This window comes from Tachypleus tridentatus, chromosome 2, assembly GCF_004210375.1.
Source record: "Tachypleus tridentatus isolate NWPU-2018 chromosome 2, ASM421037v1, whole genome shotgun sequence".
Classification (NCBI taxonomy): Eukaryota; Metazoa; Arthropoda; class Merostomata; order Xiphosura; family Limulidae; genus Tachypleus; species Tachypleus tridentatus.
Window position 1 is genome coordinate 41,384,029 of NC_134826.1, and position 22,428 is coordinate 41,406,456.

Here is a 22,428-nt window from a genome sequence, read left to right on the forward strand (position 1 = left end):
ATATATGGTAAACATCTGAAAAGGCTGACGTGGTCAAACTGTGGCCTGAAGTAGGGCTATTTTTAGTTAACTCATAAAAAGTTGCATGCAGCTAGATTTTTTTACAGGAGATCTAACAGACTTTTAATTACAACAATTGCTGATTTATCAACTGATATGTTATAGGAAATTTGAAAACAAAATTCAGCATTGTATCATATTAAGTCTTAAAGCTATGGCTTATTAATTAAACCAATGTATTTTTACGATTTTAGGTTTTCATGTGATTTTACTGCCTCACTATGCAAATCCTAAGAGAGATAAACTTGGTTTGAGACCATTTTTGCTTTCTGTGAGATTAATTCAGTCAGTGTAGCAAATGTCAGCCTTCTACCACCATTACTCCTGCAGCTTTAAGCAGCCAAATTTACCCGAAAATGAATAATCTTTGGCAGTTTTTCATTATATAGGTAGATGAGCACATGTGAATTTTTTCAAGGCATTCTGAGGGGGTCACCTGGATATTTTTCCAAAATCTGGATGGTTTGACATGGAATGACCCATATTCCTTCAATTACCTTATTATTTATAATTATCTAATTAGTATTTTATATTGTTCAGACCATTTTAATAAGGCTCCTGATAATAATCCACAAACTCATAACATAATGTCAAACCATCTCCTAACCAAAGCACAATAAAAATGTTTAATTTACATATATACAGAAAAAATAGAACCTACAATGTAATCCTGATGTTCAATGTATAAAATAACAGACACAAATTATCTCGCCCTGAATATTTTTTTTCATTCAACCAGCTGTTTTTAACTGTGCAAAAAAATCGTCCCTCAAATAAAAAAAAGTTTCATTATTAACTAAAGTAACAAAAAATTTCCTCACGCTACTACGTCTTATATACACTTAAGAAAAATGATATGCAAGTATCTTCAGTTTTTGATAGGCTATATCATTATCATCGTAATAAACTAAATTAATATTATCATAATGAGATTATATTTTTAATATATATTAAAAGGAAAATTTTCTGGCGTTTTTGTTAGATTTTCCATTGAAACATTTCTGGTGACATCATTATTTCAATACAAAAGGTTTGTAGCTGATAGTCTGTTTGAGAAAGAACGTAACTGAGCGATACATATACATGTTAGGGAGACAAAATCATGGCTTACTTGGGTATCAAAGAAACTGGATTCTCTTTAACATCGGCAATCATTCCGCCTGCATTCAATAAATATCTCAGATGTAGGTTAAATAAATCTTCGCGAGCACTTGTGGGCGTATCTTTCTCAGCTCCGTCAGCATTTTTTAATGGTGAAAATTCATCTTTTCTTAATACTTCCCACACTGCAAATTTACTGAAAATAACATAAGAGTTTCTTGTAATAACGTGCCAATAATCTAAAATTTAATGAATGAAATAAACTCATCCTCAGATTTTTTTTCATATTATTATCAGACATTATTTAGAACAATAATCAAAACACGTTTTCTAAATGACATATTTATGGCTGATCGTGCATTCCTCTCAATCCGAGATTCATCCAACCGGTTGTGATACAATAAACACAGATATAGTAGCAATAAGATATGTATAAGCTGGTTGTTATAAAAATAATTCTTATGGTGTGAACGCCTTTTCCGATTTAACGAATGATGAATATAATTAATTATACTCGTCATAGACATTAGTTTTAGGTCTGTTATATGTCTAAGATCATATTCTTTATCTCGTTCTTAAGGGTTTTTAAAAATAGGAAGTATGTAATAGCAGTTTTAGTTCAAACCACACCTTATTCACCATATCTGAGAGCCTAAAAACCTCATAACTCTTATATTCAAGAAATTTAACATTAAATATCCTCCTGAAACATGATAACAATACAAATGTTTAGGTTCATATTTAAAAAAGCAGGTCCTGGCTAAAATCAAATCCACAAAGAGGCCAACTTGGTGGTAAACCTATTCAAATAGCCTAAAAATAACTGTGTTTACTCTCAATGGATTACCCTAATCTCAAAAAACGTTCTTATCTTACAAAAGAGTAAGTAAAAAAGGAATTAAAAAAAAACCTCATAAGTATAAGAGGTTTAATTATTCTCTTTTGGTTTCCTGGTCCAAATCGTGCTGATGAGCCTTGAGGAAGTGAAAGTACAAATCACAGCAGAAGGTGTGGTGAATCAAAGAATATTTTAGACTTGTATAATATTATATTTCAATCTTTACCCATTTGGTGAAAAGGAAAGAAATAAAATTAAAGTTAAAAATTGTTTACTTTGCTTAAATTTTGCACAAAGCTACTTGAAAGGCATTTGCTCCGACCATCCCTGGTTTAGCAGTTTCAATTATTGAGCTAATCTTTTACCAACAAGTAGTGAAATTGCCATAACACTATAACAATCCCATAGCTGAAAGGACGCACACCTTCGCTTGAGGGAATTCGAACCTGCTACCCACAAATGAGGAGTCGAGCACCATAATCACCAAATGATGCCAGGTTTAAGTAAAAAGGAAAAAAACACTCAAAATTTTATTTTCGTGAAAGTAAATAAGTTACAGATAATTAAATAATACATACTCAGTAAATTCAAAGACATCAAACACAAACTTCTCTAGCTTGATCCCATTGGGTTTCTCAGGTTTAATTTTTTGACCGTTTTCATTCGTATACGGGATTTTCTTCTTAGCTATATGATACTTCAAGCTGTTGCAACTGAAATTTAAAAATAATATCACATCATTCAAGCTACCAATCGTTTCTTCATAAGAGGTTTAAAGATTAAAAAGCAGCAAATCAAAAATAATAAATAGTTAATGAAAACTTTATGTAGCAGAAGCAAAAAGCAACACAGAAGTTTCAATTTGGATAGCATACATATGAATAACAATTAATAAAAACTAAGCGTTACGCGCAAAATGTTTTATTGCAAACCCAAAAGATTCTTTCGATGTAATGTTTGTGAATAAAGATTCAATATTGAAACTAGCAAGTGAATATTGACCAGCATTATTAATTTTAGAAATTTTTCGAGCAAAGAAAAGGAATCTTTAACTGTAAAGTTGTAGAAGGTGAACGAATTTGTAATAGGAATGAATAATTTAGACAATTTATAGGTATGGGGTTCGATAAAATAGGGATTGTTGTTTTGGTGACCAATATTCACTTGCTAGTTTTGCCATTCAATCTTTATTCACAAAGATTCTTTCGCAGTTTGCTATGTAACATAAATTAGTTAAGATTTGTTTATTTGGTTTTATTAATAATAGATATGTGAGTTTCTGGAGTAATAGAATTGTTCTTGATTTTATCATAAAATATCTTATTTTTACCAGAGAAATAGTCATGGGAATTGGTTTTTCGTAATCGAATAATTTTGTTACTTAGAAGGGCAATCTCCAACTTGGAGTTTAAAAATGCTAAAAAACAAATAAAAGCAATCTTACTTGGTTACATCACGTAAAAAGCCCAGCGTGAAAAAATGGTTACAAATGTTAGCAGCGTTAAACATTAAGCTACCATCAGGGTTACATTTCTGTGCCGTTCGAGAAGTTATTTCGCTATATTCCACAACTTGGTACTTTCCAGCAACCTTACATACCACGCCCACTGGCTCCATAGGATACGATTTCTCAACTACCTGATTGTAAAAAAAAAAAAAAAAGTCCGTATATGTCAAAGCGGATATCTATTGGTACATAAATAAATTCTTAAGCGCGAAATACTCGTATTCTTTAAAGTTATGAACTGGCTTGCTTCTGATGAATGGTCCATATTAAAAATGGTTCGCGGTAAGTTTACGGACTTACAACACTATACTCCAGTGTTCGATTCCCCACGTTGAATGAACGAATGTTTTAAAATATACACATGAAATACTTATATGATGTCTACAGATGTAATATTTGATATATTTGCGTTTTCTTATTGCAAAGCCACATTTTAGAGAACTAAACCTCATTTTTAAAGTTATAAAATATTTATTTTTTGTGTATGTAATTTTTTTAAATCACACGACTGATACACGAACCAGCCTTTTTAAGAAAAAAATGTTGTTTACAAAATTAAATGTTTATTTCATGAATGAATCATTTTAAAATATGTTTGCGAAATACTAATATCGTAACGACCTCTGTTGGCATTCAAATAAAGCTTTACCGTAGCAGCATCTCGTCATGTATATAACAGTTTGCCAAAGACGTTTTCTCCGAACGAAACTTTTTTTTTCTATTTGTTAACGGTAAAATCAACTATAGCAAATCATTCAGATCCATTTTCTTTCATGTTAAGTTTAAACATTTGTTCTTGACAATGTCCCATTAGTTTTCTTATTTTAGTATATACCAACCTTTGCAGCACAGTTTGCACCTTTGCTGATACAATATCCAATAAAAATTGGATCGGCCATTTTAACCAAAATATTGTCTACACAATATACGTGAACGTATTTGATCCCTCGTCTTTCCATGTCACTGATTATTCCTCTTTTCCTGAGCGCTCGATACAGACCCCCATTTCCATCTGAAGAAGCGATAAAAACAAAGTACTATAAGAAAAAATACCCAAACTTTAGTTTCACGTTAAAGTTAATAATGAAGTTATTGTCTTCCTAATAGTGATGTAGTGTAACTATTCAAGTAACTTGTAAAATCAAATATAATTCCGTATTATATGTAGTTTGTTTACTTTCGATGATCAGCCGTACTTCCAAACTTGTGAATATTTATTACGCACGATTTTTGACTATTCTACTTAACTAGATGTAGATATACAATCGTTAATATGTTTATCAATTTGAAGAAAAGAAATTAGCGGCACTACAGTATTGTTTGGTAATGAATTTTAATTATTTTCACAGTTCACTGTTGTTGTTTAAATTAAATGTTCTAAGCCTTTTAAATATCTCAGGCTTTGTTATTGACACGTTCTCGGTTGCTTTCTGTATTTATTCTTATTTCTTCTAGAACTGAGATAAAAACAATTTGGTACGTTTATTAACTTTTAAGTTATAGAGCCTCCACATAAATTATGATACATTTTAACGAGTGATGTATTTAATTCAAAACAATATATAAAAATGTTCAAAAATTATTTAATATAACTATATGTACGACATCTCTAAACGAAATAAGCCTGATACAGTTACTTCACAATGTGAAACATTCTTTAGGAAAGCTAAGTAATTTATGTTCTCTTTTTTCTATTTGCATAAGAAAGCATACGGCTTTCAGTGGCCTATTGATATATACTAAAGCTAACTAAAGTGTTCCTTCTAGATAAATGTTTAATATAAATCTTACAAACTTACCAGGGGCTCTAGCTATCTTCCAAGGACTTTCTAAAATCATTTTGCCGTCAAACGTGAAACAAGGAAGCATGCCTTGTTCAAAAACCGTCACATTTTCTTTTCTGAGACCAAAATATTCGTGGCTGGCGAAAAATTCTAAAGTAGGTTCCATAGTATGCTTGCTGGCCATTATGTACCTAAATGGTAAAATTAATTTTTGTATGAAATACAAAGTAAATATTAAAAGCACACAAGTTGAAGCTAGCTTATTATACGTGTCGTCTTGTGTGTTAGTTCAATTGTAACGTTAGTCGCCTTCCAGTGGCACAACAGTATGTCTACAAACTTGCAGCGTTATAAATCAGGTTTCGATATCCATGGTGGGCAAAGCACATTCAGCCCATCATGCAGCTTTATGTTTAACTTCAAAGAAACTACGCGATAGGTTTTTTTCTTCCATTTGAAATTTGTTTTAAAATGGATGAGGATAATCATTTACCAAAATCGTAGCAGTAACATCTCCATAATCTAACTTTTGAACTTTCTCGATTATTCCTTCGGGTTATCCTAGTAATTACAGAACCAAAGCTGTAAATTCGGATATGAATGACTTACAAACCATTTTCCCAAAAATGCGCTTCACAAGGGGGTGCGTATAAGAGTGTCGGTCAAATTCAGTTTAGATGCTGTTATCTACCTGTAGAGGTCTATCAGATAAAAGTTAAATATTAAGATATATATATGTTAAAACGGCTCGTTTGGGTTGAGAAAATTTTCTCAACAAGTGGGTTTTCTCGACATCACTAAATATTAAGATAGTTCTATAGAGTTAATGAAACGGTTTGCTTGTTTCTGATTAAAACTTGTCGCAATTTGATAACTTTAACGAAGTTGACTAATGACATACACCAACTAATACAAACTTCGACTTTAATATCACACGGAATTATTGTCTTATGAAATCACAAGCTAACACACCTTATGATTTCGTGTAAGATTTATTTTATTCATATAAGTTCCAAACATTCAGTTTGGCTTGCTTTACTAGGTTGAAAATTATTGTCCTTTTATTTTTAGTTGGACGTGTCCAACAGTGAAATGCGCTAAACCTTTCCTTCAGAGTTGTCATAAAATAAATTCAATAATGTTGCGTAATTAATGCCCTAAACATCTAAGTTGTTAATAAAGTAAATCAATTTTGTAATAATTACAATTTACTGACTGAATCTAGCTCGCAACATAACTCGTTGTTCATGAAAACTGATGATATAAATAAAGCCTATATCATTGCTATGTCCGTCATGTGATGAGCCATGAGTGCCCGGTATGGCCAAGCGCTTTAAGACGTTCAACTCTTAATCCGAGGGTCACGGGTTCGAATCCCGATCGCACCAATCCTGCTCGCCCTTTCAGTCGTGGGGGCGTCATAATGTGACGGTCTATCCTACTCTTCGTTGGTAAAAGAGTAGCCCAAGAGTTGGCGGTGGGTGGTGATAACTAGCTGCCTTTCCTCTAGTCTTACACTGCTAAATTAGGAACGGTTAGCGCAGATAGCCCTCGAGTAGCTTTGCGCGAAAAAAAAATCAAAAACAAACTGATGAGCCATGATATTGTCTTAAAGGCCTCTTCTTCGGCACTGGGTGTGGCAGGTATAGTGTGGTTGACATATTATAACAAAGTCGTCTCAGTGGCAGATTTAAGGCTGTATGGCCCGGGGGCTAATTATTTTTGTGGGCCCTATTTTCTATGTAATTTTACATTGAATAAAATTATCTATGAGCCCTGTAGCTGAGTCTCCTCTAGTCTAGGGACGCCACCGAGTCTTCTTTGCTTTTACTCACGAATTCTTAGAATTACTAATTTAGTTTTCTCCCGTCGTCGCTATGATTATTTGAACGAGTCTGGGAACAAGAATACAAGTTTGCTGGTTCATCAGTTCTTCTGACGAATACGTAGCAAAAGCATATAAAGTAGTAATAAGAAGAAATAGTATATAATTAGCGTTGAAAATAAATCAAATAATATTGTGTTATTCAACCTTACCCTTAAACTCTGACTTATAAATTAATTAAAATGTATAATGGCTGGTATGGGTATTAACACTTTCATTGATAAAGAGAAACAACGTTTCGACCTTCCTAGGCCATTTTCAAGTTAAATGATCTCTCTCTCTCTCTCGGTGTTTGGGTAAGAGATGTTCATACCCTGGAGGGTCAGGTTCTCTATGACCTCTTCCTCCTCCCCGTACTTATGGTCTTGCAGTATTGGAATTTGTAATTATTGAGCTGAATATTATTCTGATCCTTTTCAGGGCAATGTCCATGTATTGTGGTACATATATAGGTTGTTATTTTGCTCTATCAAAAGAATGTCAAATTTGTTGGTGGCACTTTTCTTTTAAATTAATTTTTATTATTTTTATTTATTTATTTATTATGATTTAAATAGAACGTAGAACAATAAAAAATTGCATACTTAATCTAGCGCCACCATAAAAGTCGTTTCCATGAAAATTAATAATTTTCCTATAATAATAGCCTAAATCAGTACTATCAGCGTCATATTCACGTCTACGAATGAGTATTGAGATAAGTCTAAAGGGCTTATTGGCACTGGATATGACATATATAGTGGGGTTGACGTTTAATTATGCTATGCTTTCCCTTACACATTTTTAGAATACGCGGTTTGAGGCTCGTCGAGAAATGTGTCCGTTTTCACAATTTGTGTTTGTTACGTCTTGTTGTGTCTGATTTATTTCTAGCCTGTAGTTAATAGTACAGAAAGACAACTCTTACAGGAGGCAGGGAAATATTCCTTATATTTATCACGTAACCCAGAATGTTGTGTGATATGTTTACATCTTTATTAAATTGCGTTTTAGTTGAGGAGCATCTGATGTCCATCTCTTTCAGTTAAGGTTAGAACAAGACAGTATAATAGAGCTATAGTTTTTCAAACAATTATTCTTACAAATGAAAACTGCTAATTTATTTTTTTTTTTTTAAGCTAATGTATCGACTGAATCCAAGCACGAGATCCGACTTCCTAGCACAGAAGTCTGATTCACATCCACAGTAAATAATTTCCCAGTAAAACTCATCTCTTCTTACAAAGGTCCCAAATACCTTCCTGTCTTTAATAAAAATTATTGGCGCAATAAGAAAAAACATTTTAAGCGCTTTGATATACTCGAAAACTAATGGGCCAATTGTTTTACAACGAAATTCCCTGCTCCAAATAATGCAGGTTTTTGTTAATCTGGTATACTTTGTACTGAATATTGTTGATTCGTGAGACATTATTATTCGCAATTTTGTTTAACGCAAACTGGAGTGTTTATTTTGTATGAGACATTTCTATAAACATAAATAAAATCAAGACCTACATATCCAAGAGCCATCAATAACCTGTAAGTTTACTAACTTGACTGGATTATTAAACTTGTATGGTATCTATAGATCCTGAAGAAGCTGTAATAGTGAAATATTGAACTAATAAATTTACATTCTGAAGATATAGGTCTGGATTTTTTTTTACACTTAGAAAAATAATTCGTAAAACGTGTTTTTGTGTCTTGAGATATTTTTAATCTACATATCCCAGTTTTTGGGACTTAAAGAAAAGTAAATCTTTAAACACGGAATTTATGTTATCAGTTCAAAAAAAGAAAGTGCGATAGCAGAAACGCCACTCTTAAATTTGCTGAAGCAGTAGTTCTCAGAACAATCAACAGATGGCAGGAAAGAAATAACCGAAGAAAGTTTTGAGGAGCACAAACCCAAAATTAGGATGTTGTAAAGATGTGTTTCTCTATTTATTCCTTAATATCATATTTCTGTAATTACACATTTCTTCATGGGTTCTTCAGATCTTTGTGTAACAAAGAAAAGGAAAAGCAGGAATAAGGCAGACAAAGTAATCTATAGCAAATTAGTCATAAACACGCAGATATCTTGAGAAAAAAACCTTTATATCAACCCTAAAAGCTTCTGCTACAATAGTGAGTGAAATATTGGTTTTGCAAAGATAACATTTCACTGCATTTTAACACTTAAACGGAGAACAATTCAGAAAACCTGATAATGACGGAGAATTTTTGTTCTTTGAATTTGAAAGAAGTCCAATCAAATCCACCAATCCCAAAAAATAATACAAATAATTTTTGACTCATAGTATTGGTAATTTTACTTAATGTACAGCAAGTGGAACATCGCAATATTTCGTGAAAGAAAGTCGTAATACTAGTAACAGCAACTCAGATGTATCTCTACATAAACTACTCACCAAGGTACTGTTCCTCTTTGTCCAGCAACTTCTTCGGCCAGGTGTTCCAGTCGGACAATTCGTTCGCCTTGAAGCTGGTACAAGGTTTTTTGTGAGGGTAATCCTACATTATACATCCCTTTTGGATATGTTACGCCAAGCCTCGTTCCCTGGCCTCCAGCGAGGAGAAGAACAGCAACACGTCCCTCTGCGACCTGTCTTAAACCTGCAAGGGAAGAGAGATATCAAGAACTTAAGAAAGCTGCTTGCTTGTTTTTGAATTTCGTGCAAAGCTACAAGAGAGCTCTTTGTGCTTGCTGTCCCTAATTTAGCAGTGATCGACTAGAGGGAAGGTAACTAGATAAAAAACAAACAAATTCATTACCAACATTTGAGCAACTCTTTTTACCAATGAATAATAGCATTGGCCGTCACAAATTAACGTCCCATGGCTGAAAACAAGAGACTGTGGGTGACGGGAATTCGAACTCGCGATTCTCAGAGGAGGAAGCCAGTGCGCTGACCACCAGGCTATTCCAGACCTCCTAAATAAAATAAAAGAACAATAATGCAGAGAATCTAAATAAGGAAATGCGGTTTCTATTATTCATTATCTTCCAATGATTTATATTTAATGAGTTCTGGATAGCTAGTGCAAATTTTATAAATACGGTTACATTTTCTAGCTACAGTGAGGTTGGTCAAGCCGCCTGTGGGTGACATGGTAATACAAGGTGGAGTCCACAAAAAACACGCTTAACAACGGATTGTAACTAAAACTTTATTATAATTCAAGATTTTCATTGTAAAGCGATTTATTATTTGTTTGTTTTTAAGCGCAAAGTTCCACTATAGACTTCGAATCCCCGTCACAACAAATATGCTCGCCCTTTCAGCCATGGAAGCGTTATAATGTGACAATCAAACCCAATATTCGTTGGTAAAAGAGTAATCCAAGAGTTGGCGGTGGGTGGTGATGAGTAGCTCCCTTCCCTCTAGTCTGACACTGCTAAATTAGGGACGGTTGGCATAGATAGCCCTCGAGTAGCTTTGCGCGAAATTCAAAACAAATCAACCCAAATCCATTATAGACTATCCGTACTGTGCCTACCACAAGGTTTAATTTCCGAGATTTAGCTTTATTAGATTTGAAGATTATCATTGATTCAAGACGCATTATGTGATAAGATACTAGAAAAAAGAAGTAAACACTCAAACATGAAGCAAGAATGACTGAAAGTCATAGAATGAAAATTATTTAGCGTCCGTCCTATCTCAGTGGCTCTGCGGTAAACTTAGGTGTTTATAATACTAAATATTGAAGTTTGATAGCCGCAGAAGGTACAACGCAGATAACTCACTATGTAGCTTTACGCTTAAACCTAAACTAAAAAAAATGTTTACATCTTACTTGCTTCATAATCTACGTAAATCTACCTTCACTTTTCTTTTAAATGTAAAAGAAATAAAGTTTTGAATTTCATGCAAAACTACACGTGGGCCATCTGCGCGAGCCGTCCCTAATTTATTAGTGGTGAAAGACTAGATAGACCAACTCTTTTACCAACGAATACGGTGATTGACCGTCACATTATGATGTCCCCACGGCTGAAACGACGAACATCTTTGTTTGGATGGGGACTCGAACTCGCGATTCTCAGATTGCGAGAAAGAAAATTCTTTAATTGAATTGAATATGAAGAAAGCACAGTTATCATATTGTGCAATACCTAATCATTGTTTTATCCAGGAAAAATATATCTATATATCAGACGAATTCTTTCGTCACCTTTATCCAATATTTAATGCTCGCAAAGATATAGAATATTTACTTTAAAAATTCATAAAGATATACACAAATGTTTTCAGAGTTGTGCCTGAAATGTTATCAAGTTTCTTGGCAGCTAATAATGGTTGGTTTGCTATGCTTTAAATGTTATCATGCTAGTCTGAAGATAACAAGAATGGGCTGCTATGCTTAAATGTTAACATGGCAGTGTAAATACTAATATGACTGAGTTATGTTGTCAAATAACGTGAGGTGGATAAAAAAAAATCTGACATGCAGTTAGATTCTAGAAACACGCAAGCTATATAGGTGTTTAAATAAAAATTTTGTAAATGTTTTCATAACAAAAGACCCGGGATTGCCAGGTGGTTAAGACACTCGACTCATTATCCGAGGGTCGCGGGTTCGAATCCCCATCGCACCAAACATTCTCGCCCTTTCAGCCATGGGTGCGTTATATGTGACGGTCAATCTCACTACTGGTTGGTAAAATAGTAGCCCAACAGTTGGCTGTGGATGGTGATGACTAGTTGCATTCCCTCTAGCCTTACACTGCTAAATTAGGGACGGCTAGCGCAAATAGCCCTCATGTAGCTTTGCGTAAAATCTAAAAAAAAAAAACAATCACCTACCCGTGTCAAATATAAAATAATTGTTTAATTACTTGTTTGTCTCTATGGGTTGATAAAAAATATTATAGCAACAAGGAGAGGGAAAATTTTAAAGTCTCGTCCCCATTAAAGAGATTAGGGGTAAATTAAGTTCGCACTTTTCTATATACATGCTATCTTTTACCTTGAAATTTCAGAGCTTTAGTTGCTATAGTTTTCAAGTTCTATCTGGTACTTGTAATGATGTCAGCTATACGTAATATTCGAAAAAAAATAACTTAAGTAAATAAGAGAATATTGAAGTTCTGCAACACTTTGGGTTAAAATTTTGAGATAAAACATTTGTTAGTTGTAGAAATTGCTTTATCACTTCATTGTAATAAGTGCAATCATCGGAAAGTTTCAGTTATTCATCAATTCAAATCAATACCAGAAAACTTCAGTCTTAACACTTTTTGTCTTACTTCATTTAATGCCCACTGGTGGCGCAGCGGAAAGTCTGGGGGCCTGTATCGTTAACTATCTGGTTTCCGTATTTGTGGCGGACGCAACACAGATACCTCGTTATATGGCTTTGTTTTAACAAACAATATTTAATCTCTCCTGATCTGTTCTGTTAGGAGTACTTTTGGAAAATAACCTAAACATATTCTCGTCTGATTCATATATATATATTGTTTAATACGTTTGCTGAATGTTGTTAAGTAAAACAATCGTTTGGCTTGCAATATTAAATAAAGATTATCGATTTAGATTTTTGACTGGGACCAAACGTTATGAAAAATAACTGATAGGAGTTACAGAAGAAGTATTTGAAGTTGCGATCAAAAACCTCAACGAATTAAGAAAAGATAACTTTTTAAAGTAATATGTTCAATAATTAAAAAACATTAAACGGTAATTAACTGAGCGAACTAATTAACTAAAGTTAATGATAATTGTTAAGCACAAAGCCACACAAAAGGCTATCCGTGCTCTGTCAACCACGGATATCGAAATCCAGTTTTTAATGGTATATGTTCGCAGACTGTAATAAAGTTGCATAAATGTTTCGCTGATACCTCACTTGATAAGAGTTATAGTAGCAGTATTCGAGAGTTGCGATCAAAAACCTCGACGAATTTTGGGATATAATTCAGCAATCCTGTTATTTGCAAAAATTAAAACAGAGTTCCAGTTAAAAGAGAATAAATGGTTACTCTAAAAATATATAATTGCTTCGGACTTCGACCTTGATTAGTCTAGAAATGAGGTGATAGATTCTTTAAATTTTCTCAGGTAAGTAAGCCATGTACTATTAAAAGCAAACATAATTCGTTAACAACACGAAGGGAAACACTTATTGCAAATAGCGTACACTTTTTAATTAGCTGACATATAAGTCACGAAGAACGTAGATTTTAGTTTTATATTAATTTATGATTTTTAACATAAGAGTTAATTAGTTTAGGTGAGCGTTACAGATTATTTTTCACAGCAATTTATGCTCTGTTAGGCCTATTCCTATTTAGGATATTTCATCAAATAAGAAGTTTATTATTTATTTTGTTAAAGATGTTTTTTATTTACCAACCAATAACAAGTTTGGATGAAATGTATGATAATTTTGGCTCATTTATTAAAAAATATAGCGTTTACAAAATTGTGACATAGTCCTGAAACATATGCAGTTATATATGCATATGTGAAAACAAGAGACATCGCGTTACTACAAGTCAGGCAGCATAAATTCTTACGAACACAAATTCCGTAAAAAAAACTTCTTTTGCTGGAATCGCATCTTTAGCTGTATGTTTGTTTGGTTTAAACTTCGCGCAAAGCTACATGAGGACTATCTGCGCTAGCCGTCCCTAATTTTGCAGTGTAAGACTAGAGGGAAGGCAGCTAATCATCATCGTCCACCGCCAACTCTTGGGTTATTCTTTTACCAACGAATAGTGGGACTGACTGTCACATTATAACGCCCCCACGGCTGAAAGAGCGAGCATGTTTGGTGTGACGGGAATTCGAACCCGCGACCTACGGAATACGAGTCGAGTGCCTTATCCATCTAGCCATGCTGGGCCTATTTAGCCATACCTGTTCGACATAGAGTTAAGAAAGTGAATGGTTCGCACCTTTTTAAGATACACATTTCCCCTTAACAATTTAGTTTATCTTTAAACGCAACAAATCTTTACCACATAATAACGTATTCCAAAGACGATTGGTATGGCCATTAAAAAGTTTAATTAAAATAAAGTACAGAACAACGTTTCGATCTTTTTAGGTCAGATGTCTGATCAAATAATAGTCATTTTTCCTCCATCATCTTGAATATTTACTTCTTTAAGTGCTTCATTATTTTCTGGACACAAAGGAGTTGGAGTGATGGTAAGAAGAGGAAAAAATGGACAGTGTGCCAACCTAATCGCTTTTATATTCTCATTAAACCACACAAAGTCAAGACACGAACGTTAATTCTAGTTTTAAGCCTAATCGTGTTTTATTAAAACAGATCCAGGAAAACATATACATGATAAGAGAGAAAGAGAGAAAAAAAGTGCTTTGTTGTATCGAGTTCGTTACGTGAAGTTACGGAAACGTCTACGAAAGTTTTGTCCTCGGCAAGCGAGGTTGAGGGCCTGTTGGACCGGTTGAACCAGCTATCGACAGGCGTATGTATGACCTATATCGCTAATCCTTCTTCTTTTCATTTATTTTTTATATAACATTATATCAACACCAAAGAACGTTGTACAGAGGTCGCTGTCAAAGGCTACTGGAAGTAAACTCATCATACAGGCTTTACAGCTTTCGAAGCGCACGAGCTGTGAAAGTGTCAAAATGTTTCAAAAATGCAAAACTTATCTTATCATAGATATTCTTCAACGTAAATATCAGCAACACTTATCAGCACTGATAAGTTTGATTATTAATTCCACATTGATTTGAAACAAAGACATACCGCATTAGCTCGAGCAGTTGTCACTGGAATATTGTAATGACAAGTACAAAACAAACAAAAATACTTGTACTTTGTATCATATTAAACTTGAATAGATACAATATCAATATTTTATATTCATTAGTAAGGCCTCGTTTGTATATATATACATACAAACACACAGTTGATTCTGAAACAAAACTAGGAGTGGTCTAGTGTTTCGTGCTATGAGAGCGACTGTCAGATTTTACTTTTCGATCTGACAAGAAGAGTCTAAGAGTTGCCTTTTTGATTGGTTGGCTTCTCTCTAACCTTATCAGTTCAATACTGGGGACAGTTATCAGATAAACTTCGCACAAAATTCTGAACAAACAAACACTTTAAAAAATAGAATATCAATACAAGAAGAACAGATAAAATGAGGTTCAATTCCCTTCCATTTATAAGGTGTAATGGATGTTGCTGATAGCAGTAACTTACAATATTTCGAATAGTCTACTGAGTCTTACCAGGTGAGACGCCATACCTTTATTTAAAACGTTTTTTCGTTCTACAAAAAATATACTAGAATGAATTATTATCGTCACTGACGATACAAAGTGGAATAAAATCTACTGCTTTACTCATGCAGTGTCGTCCAACATATAATACTCGGTCTTTTTTAATCTGATAAATTAATGCACTTACATATGTTTTCATTTCGAGGCAATGGTTCTGTATACCAGTTAATGTCATTACAGGTATTATATCAATGTTACCACTCTTATAAAACTTTAATCTTTTGACAGAACGTAATAGTTTATCCGTCAGAACGTACTCGTTGATAACGTAGAGTGAAATATAGACTAAACCAGTTTTAATACTTAAACACTGTATTTTCTTGCTCACTTTTACTTAACAACCTAACACACAACTTCTGACTTTCTTTATAAAACCTAACTGACAAAATCTCAAAGTAGTCTGTACATATTAACTCTATAATAACCAATATGTCTATATAGTAACCCTGCTCATCCGTATTACACACTATGAGTTATCACTTCAATATGTGCACAGCAATTTATTAACCGTATTTGGGATCCAGACCGCTCCAGATGTTTTTAGGCATAAAACTGGGTGAATAATGTATGGACATTTTGTACGTAAACGTTGTGTGTGTGTGAGTATGCATGCTGTCTGCCACATGCATACATATTGTAACGATAACTTATGCTTGGTGAGTCTGAAACAACCACAAAAAATGAAATTGATTTTTTACAGATCCTGCACTATAGTCGACCTTGTAAAAGCATAAATTCTACAATTACGTATTGCAGCAAAACGATGATTTATTGAAAGTTAAAAATGAACTCATCCATATCTAATCCCGTCACGATTACTGATTGTTTGCTTGTTGTTTTTTGGATTTCGCGCATTGCTACACGAGGGCTATCGGCGCTAGCCGTCCCTAATTTAGCAATGTAAGACAAGAGAGAAAGCAGCTAGTCGTCATCACCACCCACCACCAACTCTATAGCTATGGTTTTATCAACGAAGAGTGGGATTGATAGAAAATTATAACGCCCCCACGGCTGAAAGGGTGAACGTGTTTGGCGTGACGGGGAGTCGAACCTGCGACCCTCAGAGTACGATTCGAGCGTCCTAACCACCTGTTCCTGCCGAATCACTACGATTAATATATTAACACCTATAACATCCATGAAACTGATTCCTATACTTTTCTTACCACCTTAAAAAGAATTTTAGATCAAAATAGCTATTATATTTTCATTTTTTAACCTCGTAAAAAACAACATTGAGCAGTGTAACGTGTATGGTATACAGGTTTGTGAAGTACGAATTTCAATAATAAAGTATAGTTTTCGTAATTATAAAGTGAGTTATAAAATACATATCTTTCACTGCTAGTTTTTTTTCCAAATAATAGATTTATTTGTAGTTAACACTGCTTAACAACTAAAGGCGTATACTTAAAATGGGTCAGGTGCGGTGTTAGAGCTAACGTTCTGAACTGCAGATCGAGTGGTTCAAAGTTTACGCCCCGATCCTCTGAATATTCCATAAAATCGGCTGCAGGTGAGCAATAAAAGTTATAGTCCATTCTTTAATCGGTTCAAAACTGTCCAAATCCCTTGTGACTGCAAATGCTTGGTCACTAATTCAAAATGATCAAAGATAGATATATCTGAATCCCAGGGTTATTTAAGAAACTCAATTAGCGCGTGTACACATAAGATGTTCTTCAAGTTAAAACGACACTAACTTCGATCACAGTAAGTTAACTACATAGATCAGAACCGAAAATAGCTTAAAATAATTTAGATCAATTCATATAATGAACTAAATATGATATATCCATGCAATGTCATAGCCAGCCGGTGGCTCAGCGGTAAGCTTGAAGGGTTATAACACTGAATATCTGGTTTCGATACCCAAGGTGGACAGAGAACAAGGAACTCTGTATTATATTTCCAATTATTTCTTCATTTTTTGGTGTTTATTACTAGAAATAATTATTCTTTTCTATTTTTTCTTTTCACTGAACTACATTCTTTTATATTTCTTTCTCAAATACATGCCGAACCAGTCCATTTCTTTTCAACCTTGCATCTGTTTTTTGTACATCGGAATATAATGATTCATAACCGTAGACTAAACGTAGAAAGATGGTCGCAATACCCGCTCTTTCCAATCATTTTCTAACAACTTGAAATATTGTCGTCTCATAATTACTTAAACTGACCAAAATCCGATCGCTTTCTCAGATTTTCTTAACTGCAACCGGTGTTATCTAACACCCAGTTTCATAAAAAACTAAATTTGTCAGTCTTGTGTTTCACAACACACGAACATACAAAACGCAATTTCATAAATCAATACACAAGAAAACTGAAACCTATTGTGATTGTAATGTATTAAATCTTCAGTTTGGTATACTCGTTATTAGCAAAATTTAGAGACCCAGCATGGCCAGGTGGTTAAGGTACTCGATTCATAATCCGAGGGTCGCGGGCTCAAATTCACGTCACATCAAACATCCTCGCCTTTACAGCTGTGGAGGCGTTATAATGTTACGGTGAATCCCACTATTCGTTAGTAAAAGAGTAGCCCAAGAGTTGGCGGTGGGTGGTGATGGCTAGCTGCCTTCCCTCTAGCCTTACACTACAAAATTAGGGACCAAACATGTGAGTAATGAACGGCGCGTAAATGTTCAAATGTTCAAATGTTCTTTAACAGCACTCGTGAATTTAATTTATAACATCCGCATTCTGGTGATGCAGAATCTCTGGTTCAAGTTGAACTTACGAATAAATGCTTTCAAGCTACGCCTCGCACTTTGTTAAAACTGATTCGTTCACATTCGCTTTAGCATTAGCGCTATATCGTTTTAAATGATGGTGTCTATGGAATAGAAATTGGAATTTTCAAATTAAACATCTTATTCGCACTTAAGGTCAAAAGACCCTCAGGAACCAGGCACAGCCGTCCTTTATTTTGAACTACTTAGGGAGGGCAATCAGCAGCATCCGCCGCCACAAGACTATTTCAATCGAATAATGGGACTTAATCTAACTTTTATAACGAACCCACCCCTAAAAATGTGGAGCTTATTTATCAGCATCACGACTCAAACCGTGAATCCATCCATCTGTAACCTGCTACGTTAATTATTTACGCTATGCCCCGCCTATGGTCCTTGTTACTTTTACAATTGAACGGATTAGAATCGAAATCAAACTAAACAATATAATTACTATTAAAATGGTTCTTAAATTTTACTTCGTTTCCTTTTAGGAGGCCATGAAGGGCCGCGAGTTTGAATCCCCGTCTGCGAAACATACTCGCTTCCGTGGGTGCGTTATACTGTGATGACCAATCACACTATTCGTTGGTAAATGAGTAGCCCAAAAATTGTCAGAAGCTGGTGATGACTAGCTGCCTTTCCTGTAGCCCGTCACTGCTAAATTAGGGATGGCTAGCGCAGATGACCAATCACACTATTCGTTGGTAAATGAGTAGCCCAAAAATTGTCAGAAGGTGGTGATGACTAGCTGCTTTTCCTGTAGCCCGTCACTGCTAAATTAGGGATGGCTAGCGCAGATAGCCTTCGTGTAGCTTTATGCGAAATACAAACCAAACCAAACATTCAAAAATTTTAGGCTAAATTTCAGCGAAGAAGTCAGTGGTTGTTCCTCAAAAATCATACATTTCTGAGCAGTAATTCCAATACATTATTGAAGTTAAGCTAAGATTAATAACAACATATTTTGTAGTGATATTTCTTCAGCCTTTTAAGAAGTAATTTCTTTGTTTAGACGATAACCTAAATATTTTGTTGTAGTTTAAGTAGTAATAATATAAATTCACTTGTTTGTATTTATCCATAAACTTGTATTCCGTTGAAAGAGATTAAGCCAAACTCGTTTATACATGTTAGAAAACTTCGGTCCTTGCAAAATTTTAGAAAAGGGTGAAGATAAATTTCATTATTTTTTTTTTTTTTTGGTTTTAGGAATAATTACGATACTTAAGTAGATCAGCGGAATTCGTTTTTACAATACTAAATATTGGAATGCTTGGCAGGTTCATGTACATTTCAGACTGTCGAGGCTAAGACTACTAACATAACTCGACATGAAAATTTTATGAGTCAATTTAATATGTAGTCATAAGTTAGATAGCTTAACAGTCTAAATTTTATGCGTGATTGTTGCTTTTGGCACATAATAAAGTTATGGAACTTAAGAAAAGGCGTCCGTAGAGTGAAATATGCTTGTTTGTTATTCTATATAGAGAATGAAAATATTTCGTGTGTTGCATGATACTAGTTGTTTATGAAATAGCGTTCAAAGAATGAATGACTACCAATAACGTTTGATCAAAGCAAATTACTCACAGAAAGCAAAACAAAAATTAACTCAATAATCAAAATAGCTAATATAACATAAAGATTATAACGTATAACATATGTTCGGCACCCTCACTGCTATCTGTTGGCCATAATTTCACTAATACCTCATAAAGTTTGGTCAGTTTAGGAGATTCAGGTATGTAAAAAAAAATCATATTCTAAACTAATAATACAAAATAACAAAAACAAATTAACGAATAAAATTTGACCTGTAGTAAACATTTTAATTAATATGGTTAATGAAACTAACATTTCAGAAAGAAAATAACTTAAAAAACACAAAAAATGGTTGTTTGTTTCATGTTCTATCAATAATTCTCTGATGTTTTTAATTTGAGTTCATTCACCTAAAGAAATTGGCTAAAAAGTGCCCATAGGATGAGTGACTCCACCATCCTCTCCTCACATTTATGAATCTCTTCCTATTCTAATGGACGTGGAGTCTATGTCACTATTTATGTATGCAACCAAAACTCATTCGCTACCTATAGAATGGTATCACAAACAAAAATTCTTACAATGTTTCACACTTTTGGCATTCAAGATTCAGAGAATTAGAAAAATAAGTGCAATATGTGTAACAAACATTTCTTTATAACAGAACATAATTAACGTAATTATAAATAAATATATTCTCCTCGCAACAAGAAAACGACTTTCACTAAAACTCAACATGAGTGTTTGATTACATCTTTATTAAAGTAATTTTAACTGTAGTACTGAAAAAACTGCAGTTCTTAAGAAACTATTATTATTTATTACCACTTTTAAAATATGCAACATGACGATTTATATTAGTAAAATTTATGACAGATTTAAGCTCTGTACATTGAAGATTTTGATGCAATGAGTTGTTTCACGAAAGAGCACAATCCCAATACTTTTCCCGTGCAGAACTTCCCATAAAGAAAAAAAGAAAGCACATTTTAGAAAACTTTCACTTTTCAAAATAGTTTTCACTGAGGTATAAATACTATGATTAATAATTATTCTTAGAATTAAGGTTTGTTTATTTTTGAATTTCTCTCAAAGCTACTCAAGGGCTATCTGCGCTAACCGTCCCTAATTTAGCAGTGTAAGACTAGAGGGAAAGCAGCTAGTCATCACCACCCACCGCCAACTCTTGGGCTACTCTTTTACCAACGAATAGGCCCCCCGCTAGTACAGCGGTATGTCTCCGGATTTACAACGCTAAAATCAGGGGTTCGATTCCCCTCGGTGGGCTGAGCAGATAGCCCTTTGTGGCTTTGCTATATGAAAAACACACACAAACACATTACCAACGAATAGTGGGATTGACCGTCACATTATAACGCCCCTACGGCTGAAAGGGTGAACGTGTTTGGTGCGCCGGGAAACGAACCCGTGACCCTCGGATTACGAATCGAGTGCCTTAACCACCTGGCCGTGCCAGGCCTTGGAATTAAGAGCTTTTTGTCCCTAGTTTACAAATACGACTTGGCTGAAATGCACCTATGAAATCTCGAATGGTATGCTTTGAAGGACGCTCTTTTTTTTGGCTTCGTTAATAAACATATATATAATATGTTGAAGGATAAAGAGCATATACCTTTACTCCTTTAGATGGTGGAAGTTTGTTTTTTTTCTTTTTCACTCCTCTGTGTGAACAGAATCAACTTGAAAAGTTACAAATGTTCTGGTTAATGTAGCACAAGGTCACAGATCATCGCATTGAAGGTCGACCTCTTTCGTCATAACGGTAGCAGATTGTAATCTTCAAAAACGGTCAAGACTCGAGAACAAATTAAGGATCCTGGCACCTACATTACTCATATGAGGATGAGGGTTCTTTGTTTTTTTTTGGAGGAAGGGAATGAACATTCAAGGTTGGTTGTCCAAAAAGCAAAGAACCTGGCAGATGATCAAGTTGAGATGTTCGAAAAGTGACCATCGTTGTGTCACAATAATGAAAAATTTTAGCATAATAACATTTAAGAGTAAGGCAATATTAAGAGGGAGGGGGGAGCAAATGGTTTCAATCACTCCGACCCCCACTCGGAAATAAAGAAAATTAATAAAAAATGAATATCTGTCTCCTTGAAAAAAAGGCATTCACAACTATATCACTATGACAACAGCGACTATAGTCATTTCATAACAATCCATCATTTTGTGAGCTTTCACTAACTTTTTATTGAACAATTACCGAATAAAATCATTGTTGTTGCATTATATTTATGACATATATTATGATTAGTGTATTGTATATCCTTTACCCATCGCTTTAGTTTGTGTATTTCTATAGTAGTTATTAATAGGCAGTTTTGAACTGCATTTGACGTATTTAAGAAAAACGGTACTGAGCCTCACCCCCCACAAAATTCATTCTGTGTCCCTAAGTCCTTAATTTGGTTCTGTTTATGAAGGGTTTAGTTGATCAAATTAAAAAGAAAAGTTATAATAATGCAGAATTTAGAAAAGCGATGAATAGCGAGTGATTTTATTATAGTACGCAAGTTTTTGTGTTGTTTTCTGGTTGACGAACACCATTACATTCCTCTTTCGACAGTGCATATTCTGTAAACTTTCAAAGAGGGTTGAGGAAGTACCGGATTTATTCCCACCGGATATTCTATACTTTATACGATCTAGTCGACTCAGTGATTCGTCGTTGTAGCT

The 22,428-nt window shown here is 34.2% G+C and overlaps 1 protein-coding gene across 2 annotated transcripts in view; it reads right to left on the reverse strand.

Moving 5' to 3' along the window:
• The window catches only part of LOC143241834 (UDP-N-acetylhexosamine pyrophosphorylase-like), a 41,480-nt gene that overhangs the window by 7,331 nt on the left and 11,721 nt on the right, over positions 1-22,428 (reverse strand). For both annotated transcript variants that reach the window (XM_076485117.1, XM_076485108.1), the window contains exons 3-8: positions 9,572-9,776; positions 5,306-5,481; positions 4,346-4,518; positions 3,444-3,637; positions 2,578-2,712; positions 1,172-1,357 (exon numbers count right to left, since the gene is read on the reverse strand). In XM_076485117.1, coding sequence (XP_076341232.1) covers positions 1,172-1,357; positions 2,578-2,712; positions 3,444-3,637; positions 4,346-4,518; positions 5,306-5,481; positions 9,572-9,776 — 1,069 coding nt within the window. The remainder of the gene's footprint in view (positions 1-1,171; positions 1,358-2,577; positions 2,713-3,443; positions 3,638-4,345; positions 4,519-5,305; positions 5,482-9,571; positions 9,777-22,428) is intronic.